Source organism: Dromaius novaehollandiae, chromosome 5 (genome assembly GCF_036370855.1).
Source record: "Dromaius novaehollandiae isolate bDroNov1 chromosome 5, bDroNov1.hap1, whole genome shotgun sequence".
In the NCBI taxonomy this organism is placed as follows: domain Eukaryota; kingdom Metazoa; phylum Chordata; class Aves; order Casuariiformes; family Dromaiidae; genus Dromaius; species Dromaius novaehollandiae.
The window spans coordinates 67735701-67748341 of NC_088102.1; the positions used below are offsets into that span (position 1 = coordinate 67735701).

At 50.2% G+C, this 12641-nt stretch overlaps 1 protein-coding gene across 1 annotated transcript in view; it reads right to left on the reverse strand.

Moving 5' to 3' along the window:
- Nucleotides 1-684: 684 nt before the first annotated feature.
- LOC112978964 (mucin-5AC-like) overlaps nt 685-12641 on the reverse strand; it is a 28584-nt gene continuing 16627 nt past the window's right edge. The window contains 10 exon segments of the mRNA XM_064513317.1: nt 685-889; nt 1639-2086; nt 2714-3553; nt 4631-5290; nt 5828-7060; nt 9077-9120; nt 9929-10055; nt 10453-10581; nt 10872-11028; nt 11728-11967. Coding sequence (XP_064369387.1) covers nt 685-889; nt 1639-2086; nt 2714-3553; nt 4631-5290; nt 5828-7060; nt 9077-9120; nt 9929-10055; nt 10453-10581; nt 10872-11028; nt 11728-11967 — 4083 coding nt within the window.

Genomic DNA, 12641 nt, shown 5'->3' on the forward strand with positions numbered 1-12641 from the left:
CTGGCGGGTGAGGTGGGTGCTGCTGTTGTGGGCTTGATGGTGGTTGTGCCTTCTGTGGGAGGGGCAGAGGTCTTGGAGGTGACAGCGGTGCTGGCAGGTGAGCTGGGTGGTGCTGTTGTGGGCTTGATGGTGGTTGTGCCTTCTGTGGGTGGGGGAGAGGTCCTGGAGGTGACAGCGGTGCTGGCGGGTGAGGTGGGTGCTGCTGTTGTGGGCTTGATGGTGGTTGTGCCTTCTGTGGGAGGGGCAGAGGTCTTGGTGACAACTGTTGTGCCCGCAGTGGTTGTCCATGGTGTCTCATAGATTGTAGAGGTTGTAGTGGTTGGTGCTGGAGTCTCAGTTGCTGAAGTGGAGGTTTCTGCGGGAGAGGGCGTGGTCGGGAGCCTTGTGGTGGTGCTTGGGGGTGCTACGGTTGTCTCGCAGTGTTGCCGGTCACAGCAGTACAGCCTGAGCTGGTAGTTGAAGCACATGGGGTACTTGCTGATCTGATCCTCGTTTCTGCACACCAGCCCAACGTCGAGGCTGCACTGAAGTTTCTGGCCCAGGTCCTCCAGGCTGATGTCAGGGTAGTTTTCAGCCTGACACTGGATGGCTTGAGGCTTTGCGCATATTTGGAAGCCGGCAGCTCGGATGTTCTCAAAGGTCTCCATGTCTCCTCCCTGGCTGCCAGAGCTCGGGAAGTCCACGTCAAACCACTGTGTCCAGGCACAGCGTGGCTGGCAGCTGGGGGAAGAGGTGATGGCAGTGCTTGTGGGTGAGGTGGACACTGTTGGTGTTGGTGTGATGGTGGTGGTTCCTTCTGTTGGAGGGGGAGAGGTCTGGGAGGTAACAGCAGCAGTTCTGGTGGGTGTGGGAGGCACTATTGTTGTGGGCTTGACTGCGGTTGTGCGTTCTGTGGGAGGCAGAGAGGTCTGGGAGGTGACAGCGGTGCTGGCGGGTGAGGTGGGTGCTGCTGTTGTGGGCTTGATGGTGGTTGTGCCTTCTGTGGGAGGGGGAGAGGTCCTGGAGGTGACAGCAGTGCTGGCAGGTGAGCTGGGTGCTGCTGTTGTGGGCTTGATGGTGGTTGTGCCTTCTGTGGGAGGGGGAGAGGTCTTGGAGGTGACAGCGGTGCTGGCAGGTGAGGTGGGTGCTGCTGTTGTGGGCTTGATGGTGGTTGTGCCTTCTGTGGGAGGGGGAAAGGTCCTGGAGGTGACAGCGGTGCTGGCAGGTGAGCTGGGTGCTGCTGTTGTGGGCTTGATGGTGGTTGTGCCTTCTGTGGGAGGGGGAGAGGTCTTGGAGGTGACAGCGGTGCTGGCGGGTGAGCTGGGTGCTGCTGTTGTGGGCTTGATGGTGGTTGTGCCTTCTGTGGGAGGGGGAGAGGTCCTGGAGGTGACAGCGGTGCTGGCGGGTGAGCTGGGTGCTGCTGTTGTGGGCTTGATGGTGGTTGTGCCTTCTGTGGGAGGGGGAGAGGTCTTGGGGACAACTGTTGTGCCCGCAGTGGTTGTCCATGGTGTCTCATAGATTGTAGAGGTTGTAGTGGTTGGTGCTGGAGTCTCAGTTGCTGAAGTGGAGGTTTCTGCGGGAGAGGGCGTGGTCGGGAGCCTTGTGGTGGTGCTTGGGGGTGCTACGGTTGTCTCGCAGTGTTGCCGGTCACAGCAGTACAGCCTGAGCTGGTAGTTGAAGCACATGGGGTACTTGCTGATCTGATCCTCGTTTCTGCACACCAGCCCAACGTCGAGGCTGCACTGAAGTTTCTGGCCCAGGTCCTCCAGGCTGATGTCAGGGTAGTTTTCAGCCTGACACTGGATGGCTTGAGGCTTTGCGCATATTTGGAAGCCGGCAGCTCGGATGTTCTCAAAGGTCTCCATGTCTCCTCCCTGGCTGCCAGAGCTCGGGAAGTCCACGTCAAACCACTGTGTCCAGGCACAGCGTGGCTGGCAGCTGGGGGAAGAGGTGATGGCAGTGCTTGTGGGTGAGGTGGACACTGTTGGTGTTGGTGTGATGGTGGTGGTTCCTTCTGTTGGAGGGGGAGAGGTCTGGGAGGTAACAGCAGCAGTTCTGGTGGGTGTGGGAGGCACTGTTGTTGTGGGCTTGACTGCGGTTGTGCGTTCTGTGGGAGGCAGAGAGGTCTGGGAGGTGACAGCGGTGCTGGCGGGTGAGGTGGGTGCTGCTGTTGTGGGCGTGATGGTGGTTGTGCCTTCTGTGGGAGGGGAAGAGGTCCTGGAGGTGACAGCGGTGCTGGCAGGTGAGCTGGGTGCTGCTGTTGTGGGCTTGATGGTGGTTGTGCCTTCTGTGGGAGGGGGAGAGGTCCTGGAGGTGACAGCGGTGCTGGCAGGTGAGGTGGGTGCTGCTGTTGTGGGCTTGATGGTGGTTGTGCCTTCTGTGGGAGGGGGAGAGGTCCTGGAGGTGACAGCGGTGCTGGCAGGTGAGCTGGGTGCTGCTGTTGTGGGCTTGATGGTGGTTGTGCCTTCTGTGGGAGGGGGAGAGGTCCTGGAGGTGACAGCGGTGCTGGCAGGTGAGGTGGGTGCTGCTGTTGTGGGCTTGATGGTGGTTGTGCCTTCTGTGGGAGGGGGAGAGGTCCTGGAGGTGACAGCGGTGCTGGCAGGTGAGCTGGGTGCTGCTGTTGTGGGCTTGATGGTGGTTGTGCCTTCTGTGGGAGGGGGAGAGGTCCTGGAGGTGACAGCGGTGCTGGCGGGTGAGCTGGGTGCTGCTGTTGTGGGCTTGATGGTGGTTGTGCCTTCTGTGGGAGGGGCAGAGGTCTTGGGGACAACTGTTGTGCCCGCAGTGGTTGTCCATGGTGTCTCATAGATTGTAGAGGTTGTAGTGGTTGGTGCTGGAGTCTCAGTTGCTGAAGTGGAGGTTTCTGCGGGAGAAGGCGTGGTCGGGAGCCTTGTGGTGGTGCTTGGGGGTGCTACGGTTGTCTCGCAGTGTTGCCGGTCACAGCAGTACAGCCTGAGCTGGTAGTTGAAGCACATGGGGTACTTGCTGATCTGATCCTCGTTTCTGCACACCAGCCCAACGTCGAGGCTGCACTGAAGTTTCTGGCCCAGGTCCTCCAGGCTGATGTCAGGGTAGTTTTCAGCCTGACACTGGATGGCTTGAGGCTTTGCGCATATTTGGAAGCCGGCAGCTCGGATGTTCTCAAAGGTCTCCATGTCTCCTCCCTGGCTGCCAGAGCTCGGGAAGTCCACGTCAAACCACTGTGTCCAGGCACAGCGTGGCTGGCAGCTGGGGGAAGAGGTGATGGCAGTGCTTGTGGGTGAGGTGGACACTGTTGGTGTTGGTGTGATGGTGGTGGTTCCTTCTGTTGGAGGGGGAGAGGTCTGGGAGGTAACAGCAGCAGTTATGGTGGGTGTGGGAGGCACTGTTGTTGTGGGCTTGACTGCGGTTGTGCGTTCTGTGGGAGGCAGAGAGGTCTGGGAGGTGACAGCGGTGCTGGCAGGTGAGGTGGGTGCTGCTGTTGTGGGCTTGATGGTGGTTGTGCCTTCTGTGGGAGGGGGAGAGGTCCTGGAGGTGACAGCAGTGCTGGCGGGTGAGCTGGGTGCTGCTGTTGTGGGCTTGATGGTGGTTGTGCCTTCTGTGGGAGGGGGAGAGGTCTGGGAGGTGACAGCGGTGCTGGCAGGTGAGGTGGGTGCTGCTGTTGTGGGCTTGATGGTGGTTGTGCCTTCTGTGGGAGGGGGAGAGGTCCTGGAGGTGACAGCGGTGCTGGCAGGTGAGGTGGGTGGTCCTGTTGTGGGCCTGATGGTGGTTGTGCCTTCTGTGGGAGGGGGAGAGGTCCTGGAGGTGACAGCGGTGCTGGCAGGTGAGGTGGGTGCTGCTGTTGTGGGCTTGATGGTGGTTGTGCCTTCTGTGGGAGGGGGAGAGGTCCTGGAGGTGACAGCGGTGCTGGCGGGTGAGGTGGGTGCTGCTGTTGTGGGCTTGATGGTGGTTGTGCCTTCTGTGGGAGGGGGAGAGGTCCTGGAGGTGACAGCGGTGCTGGCAGGTGAGCTGGGTGCTGCTGTTGTGGGCTTGATGGTGGTTGTGCCTTCTGTGGGAGGGGGAGAGGTCCTGGAGGTGACAGCAGTGCTGGCAGGTGAGGTGGGTGCTGCTGTTGTGGGCTTGATGGTGGTTGTGCCTTCTGTGGGAGGGGCAGAGGTCTTGGAGGTGACAGCGGTGCTGGCAGGTGAGGTGGGTGGTCCTGTTGTGGGCCTGATGGTGGTTGTGCCTTCTGTGGGAGGGGGAGAGGTCCTGGAGGTGACAGCGGTGCTGGCAGGTGAGGTGGGTGCTGCTGTTGTGGGCTTGATGGTGGTTGTGCCTTCTGTGGGAGGGGGAGAGGTCCTGGAGGTGACAGCGGTGCTGGCGGGTGAGGTGGGTGCTGCTGTTGTGGGCTTGATGGTGGTTGTGCCTTCTGTGGGAGGGGGAGAGGTCCTGGAGGTGACAGCGGTGCTGACGGGTGAGCTGGGTGCTGCTGTTGTGGGCTTGATGGTGGTTGTGCCTTCTGTGGGAGGGGGAGAGGTCCTGGAGGTGACAGCGGTGCTGGCGGGTGAGGTGGGTGCTGCTGTTGTGGGCTTGATGGTGGTTGTGCCTTCTGTGGGAGGGGGAGAGGTCCTGGAGGTGACAGCGGTGCTGGCGGGTGAGGTGGGTGCTGCTGTTGTGGGCTTGATGGTGGTTGTGCCTTCTGTGGGAGGGGCAGAGGTCTTGGGGACAACTGTTGTGCCCGCAGTGGTTGTCCATGGTGTCTCATAGATTGTAGAGGTTGTAGTGGTTGGTGCTGGAGTCTCAGTTGCTGAAGTGGAGGTTTCTGCGGGAGAGGGCGTGGTCGGGAGCCTTGTGGTGGTGCTTGGGGGTGCTACGGTTGTCTCGCAGTGTTGCCGGTCACAGCAGTACAGCCTGAGCTGGTAGTTGAAGCACATGGGGTACTTGCTGATCTGATCCTCGTTTCTGCACACCAGCCCAACGTCGAGGCTGCACTGAAGTTTCTGGCCCAGGTCCTCCAGGCTGATGTCAGGGTAGTTTTCAGCCTGACACTGGATGGCTTGAGGCTTTGCGCATATTTGGAAGCCGGCAGCTCGGATGTTCTCAAAGGTCTCCATGTCTCCTCCCTGGCTGCCAGAGCTCGGGAAGTCCACGTCAAACCACTGTGTCCAGGCACAGCGTGGCTGGCAGCTGGGGGAAGAGGTGATGGCAGTGCTTGTGGGTGAGGTGGACACTGTTGGTGTTGGTGTGATGGTGGTGGTTCCTTCTGTTGGAGGGGGAGAGGTCTGGGAGGTAACAGCAGCAGTTCTGGTGGGTGTGGGAGGCACTGTTGTTGTGGGCTTGACTGCGGTTGTGCGTTCTGTGGGAGGCAGAGAGGTCTGGGAGGTGACAGCGGTGCTGGCGGGTGAGGTGGGTGCTGCTGTTGTGGGCTTGATGGTGGTTGTGCCTTCTGTGGGAGGGGGAGAGGTCTTGGAGGTGACAGCGGTGCTGGCGGGTGGGCTGGGTGCTGCTGTTGTGGGCTTGATGGTGGTTGTGCCTTCTGTGGGAGGGGGAGAGGTCTTGGAGGTGACAGCGGTGCTGGCGGGTGAGCTGGGTGGTGCTGTTGTGGGCTTGATGGTGGTTGTGCCTTCTGTGGGAGGGGGAGAGGTCTTGGAGGTGACAGCGGTGCTGGCGGGTGAGCTGGGTGCTGCTGTTGTGGGCTTGATGGTGGTTGTGCCTTCTGTGGGAGGGGGAGAGGTCCTGGAGGTGACAGCGGTGCTGGCAGGTGAGCTGGGTGCTGCTGTTGTGGGCTTGATGGTGGTTGTGCCTTCTGTGGGAGGGGGAGAGGTCTTGGAGGTGACAGCGGTGCTGGCGGGTGAGGTGGGTGCTGCTGTTGTGGGCTTGATGGTGGTTGTGCCTTCTGTGGGAGGGGGAGAGGTCTTGGAGGTGACAGCGGTGCTGGCGGGTGAGGTGGGTGGTGCTGTTGTGGGCTTGATGGTGGTTGTGCCTTCTGTGGGAGGGGGAGAGGTCCTGGAGGTGACAGCGGTGCTGGCGGGTGAGGTGGGTGCTGCTGTTGTGGGCTTGATGGTGGTTGTGCCTTCTGTGGGAGGGGCAGAGGTCTTGGGGACAACTGTTGTGCCCGCAGTGGTTGTCCATGGTGTCTCATAGATTGTAGAGGTTGTAGTGGTTGGTGCTGGAGTCTCAGTTGCTGAAGTGGAGGTTTCTGCGGGAGAAGGCGTGGTCGGGAGCCTTGTGGTGGTGCTTGGGGGTTCTACGGTTGTCTCGCAGTGTTGCCGGTCACAGCAGTACAGCCTGAGCTGGTAGTTGAAGCACATGGGGTACTTGCTGATCTGATCCTCGTTTCTGCACACCAGCCCAACGTCGAGGCTGCACTGAAGTTTCTGGCCCAGGTCCTCCAGGCTGATGTCAGGGTAGTTTTCAGCCTGACACTGGATGGCTTGAGGCTTTGCGCATATTTGGAAGCCGGCAGCTCGGATGTTCTCAAAGGTCTCCATGTCTCCTCCCTGGCTGCCAGAGCTCGGGAAGTCCACGTCAAACCACTGTGTCCAGGCACAGCGTGGCTGGCAGCTGGGGGAAGAGGTGATGGCAGTGCTTGTGGGTGAGGTGGACACTGTTGGTGTTGGTGTGATGGTGGTGGTTCCTTCTGTTGGAGGGGGAGAGGTCTGGGAGGTAACAGCAGCAGTTCTGGTGGGTGTGGGAGGCACTGTTGTTGTGGGCTTGACTGCGGTTGTGCGTTCTGTGGGAGGCAGAGAGGTCTGGGAGGTGACAGCGGTGCTGGCGGGTGAGGTGGATGCTGTTGGGCTGGGCGTGATGGTGGTTGTGCCTTCTGTGGGAGGGGGAGAGGTCTTGGAGGTGACAGCAGTGCTGGCGGGTGAGGTGGGTGCTGCTGTTGTGGGCTTGATGGTGGTTGTGCCTTCTGTGGGAGGGGGAGAGGTCTTGGAGGTGACAGCGGTGCTGGCAGGTGAGGTGGGTGCTGCTGTTGTGGGCTTGATGGTGGTTGTGCCTTCTGTGGGAGGGGCAGAGGTCTTGGGGACAACTGTTGTGCCCGCAGTGGTTGTCCATGGTGTCTCATAGATTGTAGAGGTTGTAGTGGTTGGTGCTGGAGTCTCAGTTGCTAAAGTGGAGGTCTCTGCGGGAAAGGATGTGGGCTCTGGAGTTGTCATTGCGAGAGGTGATGTTGATGTGGCTGAGCTTTGAGGCAGAATAGTTGTGCTTTCTGTCTCTTTAGGTGATGTTGCAGGTGTTTCTGTTTTTTGGGCATTGGTCTCTTTGTTTGGTGTTGTTGGTCTGAGTTTTGTCTGTAGTGTAGGAATTGTTTGTGTATATGTTGTTGATTGTTCAGCAGCAGTTGTTTTGATACCTGATGTTGTTCCTGGTGTTGTAGTTTGTATTTCAGAACATGGTATATAAGTACAACATAATATTCTTATTTCGTAGTTATAGCAGGGCTTAGATTGTTGGTCTTCGTTATTGCATATCAGGCCTGTGCTTTGACTACATGTTACTGTTTGGTTCAGGTTTTGTAATAACGTATCTGGGTATTCTTTGGCTCTGCATTCAACGCTACTTGGATTTTTGCATACACTGTATCCTTTATATCTGAGATTTTCAAATGTTTCATAGTCTCCGCTGTCCTTTCCGTTTTCAGGCTGTGTGCTATCATACCATTCTGACCATGCACATATTTTCTGCACACATACAGTTGTCACTGGTGTTGTGGTTATCATTCCTGTAATTAAAGAGAAGAAATGTAAGTCCTGTGTGCTCATACTAAAGGAAGTGCCAAGAGGCAGTTACGCATCTTCCATGCATTTTAGTGAACGTGCTTCGACCATCTTGAATTTCATTTCTTATGTAGGTTTTGATGTGATGTTTATATTCTTTCTGTTGTGGTACTTAAGATGACTCTTTTTTTGTAATTTTTTAGTTAAACATAGTTAATAGATACCTTTTTGTGTTGAATCTCACTGCATAGGACAAGGCCATGTTGAGAAATGCATTTATATTTGCTACGGTAAAAATAAGAGGAGGTTTGATTCCTTGCTATTGTCTCTGTACTTATTTATCCCTTTTTCTACATAATCAGAAATGTACACTCCTTTACTGTAACTACACAAGCTCTAAAGTATTTTTACAGGTTAGTGACCTCAAAAATTACTTATTAAAATAAGATTTCTTTTTCACATTCTTAGCATTACGAACATGTCAATGTGGAATATATATGACTTTCTTCATATGATGGATGCATCTGCTTAAGAGAATACTTAAGCTGATTAGGCTGTTCTTGCAGTAGTATTGTATAATTCTGTGAAAATATTTCTCAGAATTGCATGGTCAGTGTAGTGAGTTAAGATAAAATTTGGTACTGCTTGAGAATGGATCTGCTGATTTGGTTGTTAAAGAGTTTAACAATTAGGAAAAGTTCCAAAGAATGGTTTTAAATACTTTGAGCATTCTCTCAAACTGGATTTCTTATCTTCAGTTTGCACTAATGGGGTCATTAATTTTTAAAGCAGCAGTAACTGTCTTCCATATGTTCAGAATTTGGTACAGAACTGCTGCTTTTTGTGTGCACGGAAGTGAGAATTCTCCAGAGTGCAATGGTTAATAAGGCATATTGTTTTTCCGCTGGAAAAACTATGGTCACACATCAGGGAGACTGAGTTTGTAAGAAGTGCTGCATTCATTTCTGTGTCCCTGATTATGGTCTTAGCAATGGAAGCTGTCAGCTGAATTTGATTTTTCCAGCAGAAGTCAACAGCTTTAAGTAAAAGTATATGCCATGAGCTGATGAAATGGCCCTCCCTTCTAGGTGTTTTTCATTGTCTCCCACAGATTTTTCAGGTATTTTGAAAAGTATTCATGAGTACCTGCAGCAGTAGATGTGGGCTGACTTGTAGAAAATGTAAATGGGGTGGTGGTTGAGATGCCACATTTAAAGATGTTTCTGTTTATTGTTCCATTGACATCACAAATTGCACTAAAACACCATCCAGTTCCATCTGTAGTGTTGTAGATCAGCTCACCAAATTTATAGTTGTTTCCTTCATAAATGCAGTGACATGCTGTAATTCAGAAGAAGGTTACTGTCAGCCTATGAAAATAATCTCCAGTATTTCATTTTCTTAAATCTTAGCTATCTTACCTTTATCATCAAACTTGCAGTGTATACCTTCCGATGTGCATTCACTGAAATAAATAACAGATAAAAACATGTATCTTATGATTACAAGGAAATTTAATACTGTTGTTTTTCTACCAGATACTAATATCATGAGGCAGGATGGGATAACTGTGAATGAGAATTTGTCTGATTGAGATACTCAGATTCAGAAGAATATCCAGATTCCATATAATTAATAATTCCTGGTTCCAGATTAATGAGTAGAAGGCTATTTTTCCCTCTCCATAGCATCCAACATATGACTCAACTAAAGGCTGGTGTTCACTTCTTTTTTGCCATTGTTTTCCCAAGTTTTTCCTTTATGTTAAAACTGAATTTATAAATAAGAGTGAAATTAGGATTAGAGGAAGCTACAGCTTGAGGTATTAAAGAATGCTATGTACTGCTTTGCTTACCTCTGTAATGTTTTTGTACTAAAAAACGGAAAGAGTCTAAATACTGGAAGCAGTGTAAGAATGTAATAAAATCATTAGAAGTAGATCCCTATTAGATAATATCTATACTCCTGTAATAGTATTTTTCTGGCTATAGGAATGGGGACTAGAGGAAGCCTGGTCATAAAGTACTTACTGTTCCTGTTGTAGTGTTATGCTGAGGGATTTACAGTATAATCAGGAACAAATTCAACAGAGGAGAAAATGACATAACAGAACTTCCTATTACAAATGTAGTATGAAAATTGGCATTAGATACGCATTATTTTTACACAGGCAGCATAAACTCATCCTGCCATGTAACAGGAACATGCAGTTTCCTAGTACTGCTTTGATCGTATCTCCTTGTACACAGTTATGCCAGTACGTTAAGCCTTACCATAAATAACATTCATCCCGTCTATATATCTTCCCATCTTCATTATCATAACAGTCACAGAGACTCACGCACTTCATCTGATCTTCATGAAAATATGGCTTGTCTGGTGGGCAGTTGGGGTAGCAGCCTGAAGGAAGGAAGAGGACATATAGAAGGCAGTAAGGATGAGAATTAGATACAGTTAGCAAAAATTTTATTTGTGTGAAATGTGTTTGCAGGTCTTATTTTTAAAAGTCAGATTTTTTTTACTATTTCATTTTTTCCAATAATCCTAGGAAGCAATAAACATTGTAGAATGCAGAGTACTGTCATCAGCAGAGCCTGCAAGGCCTTAGTCCTAGAAATAAATTTAACTCCATTTTCCACACTCTGCCTCCATTCATGTAGATGCGGTGATGTTGAAGAGAACTGAATGGCACAAATGTAGCTGAGGGGGAAAATATTAATAACGATTAAAAACTATTGTAAAATGTACCCACTTAAAAGTATGTGCCCACTTAACAGTACTTGCAGATTTTTTTTACCTTCTAAACCTGGCAAGTTGTGAAGGCATTTTCCACTTGGGTTCCTACAGGTCTTCATACAGGAAGCTCCACAAGGCTTATAGTGCCATTCACATTCCCCTTGTTGATTGTAGTAATCACAGAACAGTGCTAAGGAGAAATAGAAATGTGGACATGTTCAGAGGGGAAAAAAAACAGAAGTTTCTTCACTTGGTTCATGTCTGTTCATCGTATCACTGCCATGCTGCTTGAACAGTCTTGAAAACCATAACTGAATAGGTGAAACTGGGTGACCATCAAGACAGTTTAGTGTGAAAAGTCTACACAGATTATAGTGCACCCTGGAAAGATACCAAGATCATGTGCTCAAGGACATGAGCAAAGCACTGACATGCATTTAACTACACTCTCAGAAGAAGTATTTTTGAGAGAAAACTCACGACAGATTGATGGGGTTCTCCAGGCTATGCAGACACCAACTTCACTACAAGCTTGAGCATAGGCAGCTACTGCTGTGCAGAAGCAATCACAGTCTCCCCCAGTGTCACAAGCACAAGCATCTGTCACACATGCTTGGTAATATTTTCCTGGTTCAACCTGTTAGAAAAAAGAAAAGTTAAAATATACATCCTGCCTTCTCAGTTCTTTCCTAGCTTTGCTAGATCAATTTTCTTAAGCTTGTAGTATCTCAGAAGAAAGGCTTAAATCAATGATTTCTTTTTCTTATGTTTATATACACTGTTAAACATCAGAGATGATGCCAGATAGTAAATCTAAGTCATGTATTCAGTAGCTAGTATTGCCCCATTTTTAGACAGCTAGAGTCATGTCTCAGTGAAGAATTAGATTCTTGTTCCCAAGCAGTCCCAGGCAACCACAACTGAAAATTAAGGTGTCTACCCATAGAAAGCACTAAGGTAATAAAACAGCACGGATCTATCCCATACCGTTTGGTGTGTACTTAGTGCCAGTTGAAGGCTATGCTGAGGCTTTGTCATTACCATCCCAGAATGTTACTGTTTCACTGAGCTTGTGTTCTGTACATGGCATATGAGAAGTATTAGTCAAGTTATACCATAAGAAAGTGTATAGTCATTCTGAAATTATTATTCTTTCCTACTATGACAGTGTTATTTCCTATGAACTAAACGAGTTGTTATTTTCTATAGGTAGGGACTAGAAATCTGCAGGTCACGTATATTCAGTGGCATGTAGGTGGACATGATTCAGTGTATTAGAAGCTTCACTAATACACAGACCTTGTCTTCACACGGTCAACTCCAGCCCTAGTGATACCTGAGAGTGACAGGCAGCAAAGACATTGCTGTTGATGATGCTACACTGCTTCTCTGACCAGGACTTTCGATAAGGGTTGGTAGAACATGGGTCCTTTATGCAGTCAGCATCAGGACATGTAGAGGATACTTTCCAGCTGTTTGCAAACTCTAGGACATTCTCTACCACAGACTGGCTCCTTGTAGTAAAGTCATTGATGCCATTGCCATCATAATTTCCACAGAGGCCACAGATCTGGCCCTGCAAAAGGAAGTAAATAAAATAATGATGGATGTGAGAAAACTTGAAGCAACATCTGAGACTGAAAGAACACCTGACATTCAGCTCTTTGAATGGAGCCATTCCATTCTAACTTTCCCCAACCTCTTCATCCTTTGAAAATATTTTACATATTCTGGAAAAGCATCCATCTGTTTCTTAAACAACAGAACATTACCACTAAGGCTAGAAGGATACTGTTACTGACTTTTCTTTTTTTAAATCTGGATAGTGAAAACCATCTTGTTGCTGCATTGTACTATATTTGAGATACATCTTTATCAAGGAAACAAGGACTCAGCTGACTCAGCTTTTAATTTATGCCTTGCTTCATACCATGGATGCACATATAGAAAGCAGCATCACAAATCTGTCATTAAAAACTACCAGTCAAGCCACTTAATCTACTCATTGAGTCTTCACCATTATGACTGCTAACAGGGATAAAAAGAAATGACATTTTCCTTGCACATCCCAAAATATTTTTCATTCCAGATTTATGGGTACATAAAACTGCGATAGGCTACAATAGATGCTATGCTTTCTTTATGAATCTAAGATATATATTTCCATATTGCTATTTTTTAATGAAATTCCAGTGGGCTAAGCAGCTAACAAACCTATGGTGCTGAAATAAACTCATTCTAAATTACACC